This window comes from Odocoileus virginianus, chromosome 28 (assembly GCF_023699985.2).
Source record: "Odocoileus virginianus isolate 20LAN1187 ecotype Illinois chromosome 28, Ovbor_1.2, whole genome shotgun sequence".
Taxonomy (NCBI): domain Eukaryota; kingdom Metazoa; phylum Chordata; class Mammalia; order Artiodactyla; family Cervidae; genus Odocoileus; species Odocoileus virginianus.
In genome coordinates this window covers 39,238,174-39,256,122 of record NC_069701.1, presented here as the reverse complement: position 1 = coordinate 39,256,122, position 17,949 = coordinate 39,238,174, and the positions used below count along the sequence as shown (strand labels likewise).

The following is a 17,949-nucleotide window of genomic DNA, read 5'->3' as shown; positions in this document are numbered from 1 at the left end:
AAACAAGAGAAGTTGGGACTTCCCTGGTGGTCCAGTGGTTAAGAATCTACCTTCCAATACAGGAGATGAGGGTTCCATCCCTGGTCTGGGAACTAAGAACCCACAAGCTGCAGGGCAACTGAGCCCGCACACCACAACTTGAGAAAACCATGCGCCAAGAGAAAGACCCAGCACAGCCAAGATTTTTTTTTTTTAATTAATTTAAAAAATTACTTTAAAAAAGAAATGAGAGGTAGACTTCCTGAGAGGTCAGGATCTCCTCCTTTGAGCAGGAAGCTCTGATGCTGGGCAAGGCTTCCCAGAGAAGGGTCTTCTCCTCCAGGCTGCACCACAGGGGGCTCCCCATGACCCCTTCTCTCCAGCCATTCCCGAGAGTCCTGAGAGCCCCAAGCTATTTGCACCCCAATGCCTCCCCACTGTGGACAACCCAGAGCCAGCTCACCCAGGCTGGGCTGTTCTCTCTGCCTAGCTAACAAGCATGGGAGGAGAAGGCATCAGGCAAGGCACGTGGATCACTGTGCTGCTCCCACACCCGGGAGGCACGGGGAAGCAAGGACAGCCCCACCTGAGCACAGGTGACTGACCCTCCCACTGCCCCAGTGGGGGCTGCTCTGAGCCACTCAGCTCCTCTCTACGCCCCTCCTCTTGGCCAAGGGCCCCTCAGCTCCTGCTGTCCTGCACAGGGGCCCTCTGGCAGATGGCTGGCTGAGACCAGAAAGCATGTTTAATTAAGTGAAGCTGTCTCTCTAGACTGTGTGGATGTCCAGAGCAGGGACCATAGTTAATTTCTCTTCCCGTTTTTCTTTTCCTTTCCCCTCTTTGTTTCTGGAGTTCAGTAAACACAGACCAGCCCAAGGGCTTCAGGAAGACACCGATTATGTTTTGAAAGTGAAAGTGTTAGTCGCTCAGTTGTGTCCGACTCTTTGCGATCTCAGGAACGGTAGCTCACCATAGAATTCTCCAGGCAAGAATACTGGAGTGGGTTGCCACTCCCTCCTTCGGGGGATCATCCTGACCCAGGGATCAAACTTGGGTCTCCTGCACATGAGGCAGATTCTTTTCTGTTGAGCCACCAGGGAAGCCCGCTTGTGTTTTAGGATCCAAGCCTCCCAGCCAGCTGCCCCGGCCCGCCCCAAGCCTGAGTGAGAGAGGGTCAGGGAGGCCGCCTGCCCAGAAAACTCAAGACTCACTGCTTCTCTCTTGGAAGTTTTATTGGTCCTGGGGAAAGGGAAGCAGGCAGCCCCCTGCCTCGTGCAGAGAGTGCTGCAAGCCCTCACTGTTTCCCGTTGCCGTTGATGGGCCGGTTCACGTGCTCCGGGGAGGCCAGGAAGGCCTTGAGCTTGGGCCGGGAGTTGAGGCGGGCCACGTAGGCTGAGAGCAGGGGGAAGGAGTCCAGGCAACTGGGGGACAGGACCTGGTGAATCCGAAGCAGGTCCAGCAGGTTGTAGTCCGCAAAGGAGATCTGCAAGGCCGAGCGGGGTGGGATTCAGAGGGTGTGGGAGTTGGGGGGCAGGGCGCCCGAGGCAGTTCCCAGCTTCGCTGAACCCATGACCCCCATGCTGTCTCTGCACGGGTGCACCACGTGGACAGAGTGGGGTGCGGAAGGGGCGGGGACGGGGCCGGCTCACCTGGTCGCCCACGATGAAGGCCTGGCCACCCTTGTTCTGGGACAGCAGGGTCTCGAAAGGCTTCAGGTGCTGGGGCAGTGCCTTCACATAGTCCTCCTTGCCCGCCTCCTGCCAGAAAGAGGCCACTGCGTATCATCCTCCTGGCCCTGGCCTGCTGCCCACCCTGTCCCAATCCCCCGCCCCCGGGGATGCTCCCTTCCGTCTGCTCCATCTCAGTGGATCCCACCCACCCAGCCCCGCCCTCCTCTCCTCACTCCCCACCCCAGGCTATTGCCACATCCTCTCCATTTCAGAGACTGAGCCTTCTCTAGTCCACTCTTGTCACGATCACTCCCCAGGCTTGCAAAAGCCTCACAGGATCTTTCCAGATCGTACAGACACCACCCTGCTTAGACTCCCCAAAGAGCATCTCCAAGCCAGCTGGCCGAGACCTTCAGGAGCGGGCCTGCTGTTCCTCCAGCTCCATCCATTTCCTGACACTCCTTCGCACACACACAGAGGCACACCCTGCCTCTCTGAAACTGCTCCCAAGTCCCCAGATGTACCCTGTGCCTGCACACTTTGTGCATCTGAAAGTACCAGCATCCCTTCCAGAAGCTCCTCCTTCTGCACCTGCTCCAGGAAGCCCTCCTGACCTCCCCGGGCTGAGGATCAAGGAACCACCTCTGGCTGGTTGTCTCCTGTCCTAGCACCATTCTGCCATGGCCTGCTACCTGACCGGGTCCCTCCTCCAGGCAGGGAGGCAGTGGGGTATGTCCAGTCTATAATGGCTCTTGATTCCCACCACCCCCTCCCCAGAACCAGAGGCAGCCCCGGGGTTGGGGGGGGGACCACAGACACAAGAGGGGGCGGTATAGGGCGAGAAGGAAACCAGCCCCTTTCTTTCTTTGTCCTCCGTGTCCACCCTCGTGCCCGCGCTTACGTAGTTGGTGTAAATGAGGGAGACGTATTTGCAGCGAAGGTCCTCCACGCCATCATTCACCATGTCCACCAGGGCCGCCTCCTGCTGGTCCTTCCCATACAGCCCTGGGGTGGCGGGAGAGCAGAGGGCGTGAGTGGGAGCCTGAAAGCCACGGCAACCTGACCCCCCGCAGCCAGGCCACGTGGCTGCCAGTGTGCCTGGGCCAGGCAGGAGGGAGCAGGATTCGCAGGAAGAAAGGGGCTGAGTCTGCACTCAGAATTCAGGGGCAGGTGGCCCCGCTATAGGGCAGGGATCTTCCCAACCCAGGGACAGAATCCAGGTCTCCTGCATTGCAGGTGGATTCTTTACCAGCTGAGCCACAAGGGAAGCCCAAGAATACTGGAGTGGGTAGCCTATCCCTTCTCCAGCAGATCTTCCCGACCCAGGAATCAAACCGGGGTCTCCTGTGTTGCAGGTGGATTCTTTACCAACTGAGCTACCAGGGAAGCCCTAGATAACCTCCACACGCCTCCATCCCAAGGGTAGCTGGGCGATTTGATTGACATGGAGGCTCAGGAGGTGCTCAGGAAGGCTGGCTGATGCTGCCGCCCCCGGCCTGGGCTGAGCCACCTGCAGTGCTGGGACTCACCGAGGGTGCGGCCCAGGTGTCGCAGGATGGCATTGGACTGGTACAGCGTGAGGTCTCCGTCCTGGAACTTGGGGAGCTGCCCGTACAGCTGGGGGGACGCACAGCTCTGTCAGAGGTGCTGGGCTCGGCTGCCCCTCGCCCTAGTGTTGAGCCCCACTCGCCCCCACAAGGTCAGGCCCCTGAGCCGGGGACGGGACAGAAGTACTCACGCAGGAGGCCTTGAGGGGGCCCTGCAGCCAGGTCTGCATGGCCACCACCTCCTCCTTCCAGCTCTGGTCCTGGTCGGCCAGCAGCATGCGCATGGCCTCGCAGCGCCCTGGGGGAGGGGAGGACGGGGCCGTGAGGGTGGGCAGTGCCCTGGGCAGGGGCCAAGGGGCTGGGGGCTGCTTGGAAGACCTCACAGCACACAGTGGAAGGGCCGGCCAGGGCCGCGAGGCTTGAGGTACGCTAGCCCGGGCAGCTCCAGGGCCCAGGAAGGAGGCTCGAGTTAGTAGCCACGTGATGCCAGGGGAGAAAGCGGGGGTGTGGCCTGCAGCCCCCAGCCTCTGGCTCCCCTCCCACCCGCACCCTGCCGTCCCAGGCCCCTACCTTGAACCGGGAAGTAGACAATGGTGTAGGGCGGCACTGCGAGATGCACAAAGAAGCCAGTTAGCGGCGGGAGAGGCCTGTTCCGGGGGAGACGACCCGGCCCGTCCTCCCCGGGGTCCCATCCCCGGCCCTGGGCGCTCCAGCCCGGCCCCTCGAGAGCCCGAACTGCCCCACCAAACACCCTGGGCGCCCCCCCTCGGAATCCCTGGGAGCCCCAGGCAGCGGGGAACTCACTCCTGGCGACGGGGAAGTCTGCAAAGGCGGCGGTGGCGGTGGCGGCGGCGGCGGCGGCAAAACTCCAGCGCGCTCGGCAGCGGCCTGAGCCTTAAAGGGGTGGGCGCGCCCCGCCCCCGCCCGGCCGGCCGGCCGGCCCGCCCCCAGTGCTGAGTCACGGCGCTGGCCACGAGCCGCGGCGCAGTTGCCCCCAGCCCCACCGCTTAATCTCCGTCCCCTGGGGGCCCGCAGCCTGCCCGGGACCGACTGCCGAACGTCCGCCAGGCATTGATGGGCGAGGGCTTCCAGAGCCCGGAGGGTCCGCGCGGTCCGACCCCTAGTGGGGTTGCAGACCCCAGACACGCAAACCCCTGCGTGTGGACACTTGTTCAGCAGACAAAAGGCAGATGCTGCACACAAAGACGGAGACACACCCCTGTGCACCGACGCCCGCACACCCAGCTCACACCCTAGGTTGTCTTTTCAGACTCAGGGACCGTTTAGAGGCCACCTTGGGGTTCTTGTATGACTCATGTGCCCTGCTGCCCCTTCCTTACCATTTTTCTCTAAATTAATTAATTTAAAAATTAATCGGGCTTCCCCGGTGGTGCTAGTGGTAAAGAACCTGCCTGCCAGTGCAGGAGACCCTGGTTCAATCCCTGGGTCGGGAAGATCCCCTGGAGAAGGTCATGGCAATCCACCCTAGTATTCTTGCCTGGAGAGTCCCATGGACAGAGGAGCCTGGGGGGGTACCGTCCACGGGGTCACAGAGTTGGAGAAGAGTGAGGCGACTGAGCACACACAAAAATTAATTAATTCTCACTTCAGCTCAGACATGCCTGCAGAGGGAACCTGTCTTACTCCCCTAAGTGGAAGCAAACACCACTTGTGACACGCGCCTCACCATAGAAACGCGACCTGAGAAGAGCATGGTTTTTTAAACCCCAGACAATGGGACACTGTGTGTGTGTGTTAGTTGCTCAGTCCTGTCCGACTCCTTGTGACCTCATGGACTGTGGCCCACCAGGCTCTGTGGTGCATTAAATTCTCCAGGCAAAAATACTGGAGTGGATTGCTATTTCCTTCAACAGGAGATCTTCCCGACCTAGAGATCAAACTCAGGTCTCCTGCACTGGAGGCACATTCTTTAGAGTCTGATCTTCCCTTTTCAAACGTGCCACTAGCAGCAAAGTTAGCAGTTTCTGGCACAATAACACCCAGCTGATCAGCATCCTTCAGTTCCATCACGATTGAGAGCGATTTTAAAGGATTCCAGGACAAGCATCCAAGCTATTTAACCCCAACTGTCCACCTGGGAGCCCCTTTCCGGGTTGTTCAGGCCCTACTCTGAGTCTTCCTGATGGCAGTGATGGAGAAAGCTTCAGAGAGGGGTGTCCAGGTGGTGTTTCATAAGGACCCCTCCCCTAGAGCTGGCTGAGCTGGCTGAGACTCCAGAGGAGCCAGGCCCCAGGCAGGACGCCTTGGGTTGGGCCCTGGGCAAGTTCTCCAAGCACATCCAAGTGGAAGCTTCTGGACTTGCTGACTGTGTGGGGAAGGAAGCCTTAATGGGAGACAGAGAGGGGTACCCGGGAGGAGAGGCAGCCACTGGGAGGACATCCAGCATCCTGCTGGACCTGGTGAGTCCAGGTGTTTGTGGGATTGGGGTGGCGGTGGGGGCAGAGGCAGAAAGAAAACCCAGACAGGAGTCAAGAGAACCACATTCCTGCCTAAAGACCAGTGCAGCTCTCCTGACCCCCCTGACATCTCCTGCACCCCTACCTGCCCCACCCCAGCAGGGATTTTTCAGGGGCCATGCAGAGCTTGAACAATACCGTCAATATGTAACTTTCTAAGTGCGTAATGAAACAATCATTTCCTTATACATCACCACTGGCCCAGGCCGAGGTGGTACAGGCAAGGACAGGCACTGCTGTGAGGCAGTCAGTTCTGGCCCCCGGCAGGGCTGGGCAAAGTCATCAGCACAGGCCTTGGGCCTTAGCACCGCTCCAGGTTCCCACCCCCCCAGGGGCTAGCACTTAGGGTCTCTGCTCCTCCCCCACTCACAACCCTCTTCCCTCAGGTCCTACCAACACCGTCTTCATCCCTTAAGGCACAAAACTCTCTTTTTCTTCCAGAAGAGCTCCCTTTGCTTATTTGACCTGAGCTAAGAGTCACCTGAAATTTGCCTCCCCCAGTTTTTAACATTGGGTATTCAGTGAACTACAAAGAGCAAAGAAAAAAATTAAGAAACAGTTGCAATTTTATATCAAAAACAACCCGCCTATACAGTTCCCTTCCTGCTACATTCTCCCTTGGCAGCACATTCCACAGCCCTGATGAGGACCACGCGCCCCCCACCTGCAAAGACACATCCGCACCCGTACAGCCCTTTGACACACATCACACACACGCAAACACACCTGCATATCCCACGCAACATGATCGGGACTAGGATCTCACCAGGCCCCGCAGGGGCCCCCTCGTCTGGGCTCTCCAGGGCCTGAGAGGGACAGCCAGGCCTCAGGTCTTCGTGTACAGGCAGGGTCCTTTCTGCTGCTCACTCGCTCAGTCATGGCCGACTCTCTGCGATCCCGTGGACTGCCACGCGCTAGGCTTCCCTGTCCTTTACCAGCTCCCGGAGCTTGCTCGAACTCACGTCCATCGAGTCGGTGATGCCATCCAACCATCTCATCCTCTGTTGTCCTCTTCCCCTCCTAGGTTTGGGCAATTGAAGTGGGGGGTTGAGGTGGATGAGGTTGGGGGGTGGCCCTGGCTGGTGTTCCCCGCCCCCACCCGTCCTGCTGTGGCCCCAGCCCCAGACCTCTGTCCCTTTCCCACGGTTCTGAGTAGACTTAACTCAACCTCGCTGATTGCCCTGGGGTATACAGGAGCATTTGTCTACCCCTGCCCGCCTTCCCTGTGCCATGTGGGCCTTAAGAGATCTCCAGGGTGTGTTTTATTTTTTCAGGCAGGGCTTTATTGGGGCCTCTACCCGGGTTCCATCCCTGGGTCAGGAAGGTCCCCTGGAGGAGAAAATGGCAACCCACTCCATTGTTCCTGCCTGGAGAATTCCATGGACAGAGGAACCTGGTGGGCTACAGTCCGCGGGGTCCCAAAGAGTCTGACACGACTGAGCGACTAATGCCTTCACTTTTACTTTCTGGTAACGGCAAGGGAGATGGGAAACAGAGCAGACAACAGCTCCCCTTGCTCTCCCTTGCCCTTGCGTGTTGTGGGGGGCAGTGGTGGTGAGCTTGTTCTTATGTTGAGTGAGGGTAGGGCTGTGGCCAGGGGTCAGGCCGGAGGGCTGGCTTAGGTGTTTTGTCCACTCCTCTGTTGGTTCCTGGGTTCACTTCAGCTTGTCGCGCCCCCCCTCCTCCCACGGCGCAGTCGCAGGGCCATCCTGGGCCGCTCCGCCTGCTGGACCTCAAGGGTGTGTGTGGTGTGTGTGTGGCACGCATGCTCCTCAGATTCTGGCCCGCTGTCCTTGCTCCGGCTCCACCCTCCTGCTTTGTGTGCATTTAGTCATTTCCGTGTTCCCTTTATCCCCACATTCCACTCTGCTGCGTCCCAGGTGTGTGAACTCTCGATTTACATAAGTAGCGCCAGGCTGCCGTCCCAAATGGCTGCTCCAGCCCGCCCCAAACCCCAGCTACTCTTCAGATTCATTCCTATCCTTCAGACTCATTCCAGACCCATGTACCCCCAACACGCAGCATCAGCAGCTTTGGCATGTTTGCCAGTCCCGAAGGTATAAAGTTGTTCTGAATGGCATCCCTCTTTACTAAGGATCTGCATCATCTCTTCCCATGCACCTTGAATTTTGCTTTCCTCTTCTGTTTTGCCCTTCATATCTTGGCCATTTTCTATTTGATTTGCTGCCTATTTCTTGTTGATTTGCAGGAGTTTATTCTAGATATCCGGCTTCCTTGGTGGCTCAGACAGTAAAGAATCTGCCTGCAATGATGGAGGCGTTGGGTTCCCATCTGGGTTAGGAAGATCCCCTGGAGAAGGGAATGGCTACCCACTCCAGTATTCTCCTTGCTTAGAGAATCCTATGGACAGAGGAGCCTGGAGGGGGACAGTCCTTGAGGTCACAGACGTATCAAGCATTACAAGAACCTCTGTTCAGTCTGTCTCTTCCCTTTGTTCAAGATGTCTCTCGTTAAACAGTGTAATCAAATTCATAGAGGTGTTTCGCTAAGCAATGTAATCAAATTCATCAGGAGGCTTTTCTCTGGGGGAGTGGATTGCTTGTGTTTTGTCCTTTTGAAACTTTGTTTAAAAATCCTTTTATTTATGAATGTTTTTATTTTGTTCTGTGTCCTTTTTAGCTGTGCTGTGGGGCATGAGGGATCTTACTTCCCCAACACGAGATGTAAACTGTGCCCTTGCATTTGAAACATGGAGTCCTAACCACTGAACCACCGGGGAAGTCCTGTTACTATTTGTTTTAATGACAGGAGAGAATACATAGAACATTATACTTGCGTAACTTGTAAGAGGCAATGTTTTCTAGTTAGGTCACGCAGCTTGGGGATTAATAATGAAACAAAAACAACTTTTAATATGCTCTTATGTTTTCTTTTGTTAACTTTGTCAAGCCACTTTCACATTTACACCATCGATCCATCAAGAGGCCACTTTGCCTGTACTGTCAGGCAGGAATTCACCTCGCCAGCACCATCTACTGAACAACGTACTGACTCACATATTGAGCTCCTAAAGGTCTCGGGTCTGCTCATCAGTTCTGTATCCTCTTCTGTGTCTGTTCCTTGGCCAGTGCCATAATTTTTCAAAAAATATTTATTTAGTTAATTTACTTATTTGGCTGTGCCAGGTCCTAGTTGAAGCACGTGGGATCTTTTAGTTGCAGCTTGTGGCACGCAAACATGTGGGAGCAACCCAGGATCGAACCCAGGCCCCCTGAATTGAGAGCAAGGAGTCTTAGCCGCTGGACCACCAGGGGAGTCCCCGCAATTTCTTTTTTATTATTACTGTAGACTTACAGGCCTTCCTTAGTGGCTCAGAGAGTACAGAGTCTGCAATGCAAGAGTCCTGGGTTCGATCCCTGGGTTGGGAAGATCCCCTGGAGGAGGGAATGGCTACCCACTCCAGGATTCTTGCTTTAAGAATCCTATGGACAGAGGAGCCTGGCGAGCTATAATCTGTGGGGTCACAAAGAGTCGGACATGACTGAATAACTAACACTTTCACTTTCATGGTCTTATAACTCTGGTAAGGAAAAGCACACACTCCTTCCCCGAACCCTCCTCTTCTTTGAAGTTTTTCTTATCTATTTATGGATCTTTATTCATCTATAAAAGTGCTTTTGTGAATTTATCAAATTTCTCCAAAATATCCAACTGAATTTTGATTAGGACTGCATTACATTTAGAAATGAATTTGGAGACAACCACATCTCGATAACTTTGTCATCTTACCCTACATTATTGTCCGAAAGAAAGTGAAAGTTAGTCGATCAGTCGTGTCCGACTTTTGCAATCCATGGACTATAGCCGACCAGGTTCCTCTGTTCATGGAATTCTCCAGGCAAGGATACTGGAGTAGGTTGCCATTTTCTTCTCCAGGGGTTGTTCCTGACCCAGCGATTGAACCCGGGTCTCCTGTTTTGCAGGCAGATTCTTTACTGCCTGAGCCACTAGGGAAATCCACATGATGGTCTTGTTCTCTGCTAATTCAGATTCTCTTCTATACCTTTTATCAAAGTTTTCTGCCGAGAAGTTTTACATATTCTTATATATTCTAGATGGGTCTTCCCAGGTGGCTCAGTAGCAAAGAATCTGCCTGCCAATGCAAGAGGCCTGAGTTCCATCCCTGGGTCAGGAAGATCCCCTGGAGAAGGAAATGGCAGCCCACTCCAGTATTCTTGCCTGGGAAATACCATGGACAGAGGAGCCTGGCGGGCTACAGTCCATGGGATTGCAAAGAGTGGGACATGACTTAGCAACTAACCAACAACAAAATATATTCTAGATACTTTGTATCTAGCTGCTGTGAGTAAAATCTGTTTTTTTTTTTTTTTTAGCTGGGTATTAAAGATGTAGAGAAATTCTAAAAATACTATGATTTTGTAGCTTTCTATCTAGCAATGTTACTGAAATCTTATTGGTTCTAATAGTCTGTTGAGTCCATTCTAAATGAATGCTCACATCATCTGCAAATAAGGAGAGTTTTATCTCCTTTCTTCCAATCCTTGCAGCTTTAATTTATTTTACTTCCTTTATTTCATTGACCAGCACCTCCAGAACTATATTAAATATGAATATCTTGCTTCTGATATTAAAGGGATAGGTGAGCATGAATGAAGAAGGAAATGTCTTATCCAAGTCCTCCCTTTTTGCATGGTTCGGGGTGACTTTGCCCCTGGTCAAGGTGTCTAAGCAGGGGTTTAAGGGCCATTATGTATCTGCTGTGAATTTTTGGCATGGAAACTGCACTGAGTTCAAGAAATTCTCTTCCATTCCCAATTTAATAAGAATTTGTGTCATAAATAAATAAATCTTATTAAATGTGTTTCCTACATTGCTTAATGTCATCAGATGGTGTTTCTCTTTTATTTTTACTTGTGTAGAGATTTATATGGATACATTTCTAATGAATTTCTTTTTTTGTTTTGTTATTGTTCAGTCACCAAGTCATGTCCAGCTCTGTTGTGATACCCATGGACTGTAGCACTCCTAGATGATGTATTTGTTGAGGCAGTCTGACCGAGAGTTGGAAAAGTATTGCAGAAAGGAGTGAGTTTATTAAGAGCAAATAGCAGAGGTAATGTGGGCACTGCGGGCATAGTGGTTTGACAGCAAAGGCCAGGCACAACCAAAAATAAATAGATAAATAATTTTTTCAAAAAGAAGTTTCTTTAAAAAATATAAGATAGAACAGAGCTGAGACTTTCCTGGTGGTCCAGTGGCTAGGACTCCTGACTCCCAGTGCAAGGGGTCTGCGTTCAATCCCTGGTTGGGGAACTAGATCCCACAGGCCAAAGCTAAGAGTTCACATGCCGTGAACTATAAGACCCGATGCAGCCAAATAAATAAATAAATTCAAATAAAATAAAAGGGAGCTCCTCAGATGTGACTATGGACACTGTGGTCTGGATAGTTCTGTATCCAGGGCTGTCCTGTGTTCTGCAGCTGGCCTCTTAGCACCCCTGCCTTCTACCCATTACTAGCCAGCAGTCTCCCCTGGATGATCAAGAATGTCCCCAGACAGTACCAGATGTCCCCTGGGGGCGCTCAATCTCCAACAATTGAAAACCACAGGTCCGGAAGGACTTTTTCATCCTGTCCTTGCACTTCAATTTTAAATGCATCCGGAGCTCCAGCAAGAGGGAGAGCCGCAGTTGCACTTTGGATTTGTTCTTTAGGGAGACGTTTTCTTCTTAGAAATGCTGCAATATATTTCCTCTTCTCTTCCTTATCACCATGACACCAAATTTCTGCTCTGTAGTAAAAAAAAACAAACATACCCCTCTGCAATCAGAACCTGAGCTGTCACTTTGATTCTACTCTCTCTCTCTTTTTAACAATAATTGCTCCTGCTTCCTTCTGGATAAGCGCCCACCTGGCTACGCTGTTTCAGGGTTCTGACATCCCGTTGCCATGGGGAGCCCAGATCTGCACAGTTTCTCCTACTGTCGGCCCTGGCCTGCAGAGGGGCATGGCCGTGAGCTTCACAGTGAGGCTGGGGCCTTCTTGCCAGCGCAGTCTTCACTGCTTTGGTTTATGTGGAGTTTCCAGCCTTATGCAGAATATCCAGTCCTGCGTGCCTGCTTCTCTGAGCCTCATACCTGTACTGCCCTCATAGCTCAGTCAGTAAAGAATCTGCCTGCAGTGCAGGAGACCCGGGTTTGATTCCTGGGCCAGGAAGATCCTCTGGTGAAGGAAATGGCAACCCATTCCAGTGTTCTTGCCTGGAAAAGTCCATGGACAGAGGAGCCTGGCAGGCTACAGTCCATGCAGTCACAAGAGTCAGACACGACTTAGCGACTTAACCCGTACCTGTACCTTCCGCCATCGACCATGGCAACCCTAGCATTTCTGCCTCACTTGGCGTGGATGTTACTGCTAAGAGCCACCCAAAGAGTTCTGGTGCCCCGTTTCCTGGGGTCCTTGCCAGAAACTGAATCCAATAACCCTGGGGGAGTGTTCCCAGGTCAATACACTCTCCTTGATTCAACATCAGATTCCTCTGATCACCATCCAGCCCCTGGCATGTTTTCTCCTAGTCTGTGCCGTCTGGGTCTCCGGCTCCTTTGAATGCGGTCTTATTTCTCCCTCATCAGCCCAGCTTGTTCCCACCTGGTCATATGGTGATCTCACCTAGTTATTTGCACAGTAGTTGGAAGAGGCTGGGGGTGGGGAGGCTCCATGCTGTCTCGCTTACATCTTCTTCAAGCAAGTGGGACAGGGGTGGGGGTGAGCTTTAGCCCTTAACCGAGAGTGGTGGGCCACTTCTGGCTTGAAGGTTCAGGGGAAGCTGGGGATTCTAGAGTTTGGGGGGGTGTCAGCCCAGATGTTGTCCTGGGCACAGCAGATCTGCCTCGATGGAAACTGTACCTTCTTTAGAGCTCGGCTGCTCTCCGGATTAAGTTCCTGGCCTGGCACTCTGCCCTCCAGCTCTGTAGGCTTCCCCCTAGCTCTCTTTCTTCACACCCCGTAGCTTTTCATCCCAATTCAATGGGCTCAGCCTTTCACTGTCTTTTTTTCCAAAGCATCAACCAGGCTTAGCCATGGACATCTGATTCCACCATCCTGTAGGTACACCTGCCCTCCTGTTTCTCACATGCCTGATCTAGCTGGACAGCTGGTGCATTCCTTTCCACTGCCCACCCCCCCGCCCCCAATTAAAGTATGGCAGTCATTCTGTTACCTGGGCCAGGAGCTCTCTCTGCCACTAGCGCGGCATATCGTCACGGCCAGCTGGGTGATGGGTGACCCTGCTCCAAACTTCCATTGACTGTCTGCTTTCTGGGTCACTTCTGTTACCAGTTGTTATATGGGCTCCCCAGGAAGCAGAGCTCGGCATGCAGAAGGTTTATAGGGAGAGTTCTTAGGGTCAACACCCAGGGGAGAGAAAGGAAGGAAACAGGATTGGGTGGAGGGATTAAACTGAGCTGAAGTGGGAATATCCATGAAGGTCTCAGCCAACCCCATGGGAAGTGTGGAAGCTGGATAGTTCTGGAAGATTGTCCTGAGTTCAGACAAAGGTTGAGTGTTTTTACTCCTTTGTCAACCAGTCATTGGGGACGTCCCTGGTGGTTCAGTGGCTGAGACTTGCGCTCCTAATGCAGGGAGCTGGGGTTTCAATTCCTGGTAAGGGAAATAGATCACACATGCCTAGCTGCAAAAGAGACCGAAGGTCCTGCATGCCACGACTAAGACTCAGCTCTGGGGCTTCCCTGGTGGCTCAGTAGTGAAGAAGCTGCCTGCCTGCCAATGCAGGAGACATGGGTTCAATCCCTGACCCAGGAGGATCCCACATGCCAAGGACCGACTAAGCCCGTGGACCACAACTATTGAGCCTGTGCTCTGGAGCCTGGGAGCCGCCACCCTCGAGGCTGCGCTCCACAACTAGAGATGAGAAGCCCACACTCACCACAACAGAGAAAAGCCCGGGCAGCAATGAAGACCCCGCCCAGCCAAAACTAAATAAATTGTTTTTAGAAAAAAGACTCGGCACAGCCAAATAAATAAGTAAGCAGAACTTCCATTAAAAAATAAATCAACCTCTCACTGGATGTAGGCTGGGAAGGAGGCGTGAACTCAGGTGTGAACTCGAATGTCTTCCAAAGCAGTTCCAAAGGGGACAGACTGCCCAGGGCTGTTTGCCACCCGTGTGCCCAGGGCTGGGGAGTTGGTCCTGCCCTTCGGTTCAGAAGGGAATTCTTCTCAGCAGGCACTACGGCATCTCCCCAGAGAGGAACACTGAAACACAGAAGAGAGAATTCTTAGAAGTTCAAAATGACTGCCAACACAAAAATCTAACTAAAGGTTTGCAGAGACGTTTTATGATTTTTTTGTTGTTACTCTTCAGCAGGTACAAGAAAAAGACTAGAGACAGGAAGAATGAAACCAAGAGTTTTGCCATCCAACTAACAGAGCAGAGAAAATGACATTATCGCACAGGTGATAGGAGAGGGTTTTGTGAGCTAATGGATGTGCATCTCCAGACTGAAAAACCTTAGGAATCCAGGGGAATGAAGGGGCGGGGGGTGGGGGACGACTGACATCTACAGCCATGGCTGAGGAGTTTCAGAATATCCAGAGTGAAAAAAATCTAAAAGCTTCCCTGGAGGAAAAAAAGCACTGCTCACAAAAGAGTGAAATCAGACTGGCCTTAGACCCCTACCCCCCAGCACCCCCCACCTCCCTACCCCACCAACCCAGGGTAGAGGTGGGAGGACCTCCAGGTTGAGGTGGGGACGATTTCCAGCACACATGTCCACGCAGCCAAATGATGGGTCAAGTGGAAAGATAGACATTTTAGATATGAAGGCCTCGAAAAAGCTAGCTTCCAGGCCTTTCTTAGGAATCTGTGTGAAGTTTCACTGCAGCCAAATCAGGGTGTGAAGCAAGAAAGTAGACCAGGGACCTGTAGCCCCTCTCTGCTCCCCCAAACCCGACAGCACCCAGCAGCCTGGGCTGACACCTCTGTGAGCCAGGCCCCAGGAGGAGGAGGCCCGGAATAGGGAGGCTCCCCCTCAAATCACTCTGGGCCCCTCCCGCGGTGGGTTCAGCAGCCTGCCAAGGGGAAAGGAGCCCAGGGGCCTGGTCGATCATGGGCTGGTTACCATGACTACCTGGCCTCTGGGGGCTCAGTCGTGGGCCTCGCTGAAAGAGGCTGACAGCAGCCCATCTCGGGCGCTCCACCTCCCACGGGAGAGCCGGTCCCCAAGAGCGGGCTGATGCCAGGGAAAGCCCACGGCCCTGGGCTGATCCAGTGCCGCTCTGTGCCTACCAACCTCCCATGGGAAGCGTGACCAAGGACTCGGGTTCAGTCAGGCCTCAGAGGCCAAGCCAGGGGCACGAAGGGAAGATGATTTTACCCCACTGCTCCCTAGAAGGCTGAGAGGGACTGGGGCTGGATTCCTGGGGCTCCGGGGCCCTGCTCATATCGTTTGTGGTGTCCCAGCACAACCAGATAACCGGGGTGAGCTCGTGTAGCAGTTTAGCATTCAGAGTAATCCCCTCCAACCTCCCAGAGCAACCGGAAACCCCAGAAGGGCTTTCATCTCCAGCCGCGCTGGAGCAGGGCCAGCTGGTGACAGCGAGGTTCTTCCAGGGTCTGTGTCCGCGGATGCGGGCGTCCAACGCCCTCGGGGGCAGGTGAAGGCCGCAGGCACAGCTCCCCCCACACAGGCTTTGAGAAAGCAGCAGCGACAGTCCTGGGACAGCCCTGGAGGGCCAATGGTTAAGAGTCTGTGCTTCCACTGCAGAGGGCACAGGTTCGATCCCTGGTGGGGGAACTAAGATCCCACATGCCAAGTGGTGCAGCCAACGAATAAATAAAACAGTAATAGCCCAGGGACTTCTCTGGTGGTCCGGTGGTTAAGAATCGGCCTGCCAATGCAGGGGGCACGGGTCCACTTCCTGGTCCAGGAAGATCCTACATACCTGGGGGCAAAAAGCCTGTGCACCCCAATACTGAAGCCTGTGTACCTGTGCTCCAAGACAAAAGGAGCCACCATAATGAGGAGCGTTTGCACCACAACTGGAGAAAGCCCGTGTGCGGCAACGAAGACCCAGTGCAGCCCAAAATAAATTTGAAAAAAAAATTTTTTAATTGAAAAATAATAGCCCTGCCACCAGATAGACCACACCTCAGCATTGCACAGCTCTCGGGGACCAGCCTGCACGCAGCCTGCTTTAATAAAGGCCCAGGAAGGCACAGTTAGGGTCCAGAGCTGAGTTATTTCAGTCTCTAAGTTGTGACTTTGCAACCCCATAAACTGCAGCACGCAGGCTTCCCTGTCCTTCGCTATCTCCCAGAGTTTGCTCAGATTCATGTCCATTGAGTCCGTGATGCCATCCAATCATCTCATCTTCTGTCGCCCCCCCTTATCCTTCTACCCTCTTTCCCAGCATCAGGATCTTTTCCAGTGAGTCGGCTCTTCGCATCAGGTGGCCAAAATATTGGAGCTTCAGCATCAGCATCAGTCCTTCCAATGAATATCCAGAGTTGATTTCCTTTACGATTGACTGGTTTGCTGTCCAAGGGACTCTCAAGAGTCTTCCCCAGCACCACAGTTCGAAAGCAGAGGCCTCCACAAACTGAGCAATCAAGAAGGCAAGTCCCCTGCCCTCGTGGCACTTGGGTTATAGTTCCCCATCTTGGGCTTCAAGGGCAAGAGTGTACTCTTGAGGCCAAGTGGCTTGCATTCAAGTCCTAGCTCCCCCGCACTTTCAGGGACCTTGGCCTCACTTCTTAGAATTTTTGTGCCTCCCTTTCCTCAAGTGCAAAGTGGGGACAAGCTGTAGGGATTAAATGAGATGATACTGGCACACAGAGGTATCATTCATACTCGGCCTGGTCCCTGACTGCTGCCCCGCACTCCAAACAGAGCCACAGATTCTTCTCTCCCACCTCCCCAGTTTGCAGAGGGAAGGTGGTCAGAACCCACTGGGCCAACTCAGAATCTAGACCTCTGGTCCTGCCCATCTATCCTGGGATATTCCCGGATGCCTTTTCTGCTCTCAGCATCTCTGCTCCCTGAGACTGGCGCCAGAGAGCACACCCCACCCTAGAGCCATCCCCACACCTACCAGGGGCTGATGAGTTCCAGCCTCGTGTAGGAGAAGCTGGTAAGGTTTTTCCTCCGGACACATCCTGAGACACCCAGACCATCAGGTTCAGGTCCTGGGCTGTGGGGAGCGCCCTTCCTCTCTAGATGCCAAGGTTCTGGCACCCTCCTGAGGCACAACCGGGGAGTGCAGCGGCCAGGAGGAAGGTGCAACCCAGGAAGAAACTCGGCACAGAGAGACAGGACCAGAAGATGCTGCCCCAAAACAGCGGGACTGCCCACTCCCTCAGGCCCTCCACAGCTTTTCCTTGAGCATCTAGTGAATATCAGGAATGGGTCAAGGCACTGAGAACTCAGCAGGGGGTGAGCCAGAGTCCCTGAGCCCATGGAACCTGCCTGATCCCCCGCTCCCCGCGCATTGACGGATCATACCAATAAACACCCATGGGACTAAATATATCAGCCACTCCCCTTCCCAAGGTTGGAAAAACTCACCAAAAAACTTACCATAACAAGCCCCTTCTGTCTCAACCTGGGACTCCCCAGAAGGCAGAATCCGAGACCAGGACATGGTTTGGGGCAGGCCGCTGGTTTGGGGCAGTGGTCCATGGAGCAGGGGTGAGGGGGCAGGGAGACTGGGACAGGATGGAGCTGAGCCGGTGAGCCTCAAGTCAGGAGCACCATCCTCTCCCTGCAGGCTGGGTCAGTCCGTTCACTTTGCTTTGAGTGGGGTTTTTGTGACTCATAGTCCAAATCGTCCTAACACAAGTGGAGGAGTGTCAGGAGTGAGCCCTCCGCCGCCATGGTGGTGGCATGTTTGTGGGCTTCAGGGGATGCTTGGTAGAGTGTGAGAGAATCACTGCTTCAAACCAGGGATGTGTCACCCTAGTCAGGCAGGGGCTTGGGCGGAGCCCACGGGGAGCTTCCCTGGGGGCCCATATATGAAACAGAACTGAAATAAACCAGTTATACAGCAAGCAGCTTACCTCCCCCAACCTTGATTCCTTAGATAACTGGTTGAATATGAATTGATCTGCACTCCCCCAAGAGCTGAAAATGGACAAAAAGAGACTTCTTAATAATATTGCCTCTCTTTGCTGAGGATTTTTGCAAGGCCTATTCACTAGAAATCATTGCCAATTGAAAGTCAGCTCCTTACCGAATGCTGCGTGGGGTCATGCTGGGTATTGGCAGCAAGTAACTT

The 17,949-nt window shown here is 53.6% G+C and overlaps 1 protein-coding gene across 1 annotated transcript; it reads right to left on the bottom strand.

The window, feature by feature from the left end:
* Positions 1 to 1,193: 1,193 nt before the first annotated feature.
* LOC110129404 (glutathione S-transferase P) lies at positions 1,194 to 4,096 on the bottom strand. Its single transcript, XM_020880767.2, has 7 exons — positions 4,001 to 4,096; positions 3,767 to 3,802; positions 3,388 to 3,494; positions 3,179 to 3,266; positions 2,551 to 2,654; positions 1,629 to 1,736; positions 1,194 to 1,462 (listed from the first exon to the last, which is right to left on the bottom strand). Coding segments are annotated over exons 1-7 (633 nt in total). The 5' UTR covers positions 4,002 to 4,096; the 3' UTR covers positions 1,194 to 1,273.
* Between the last annotated feature and the right edge of the window lie 13,853 nt (positions 4,097 to 17,949).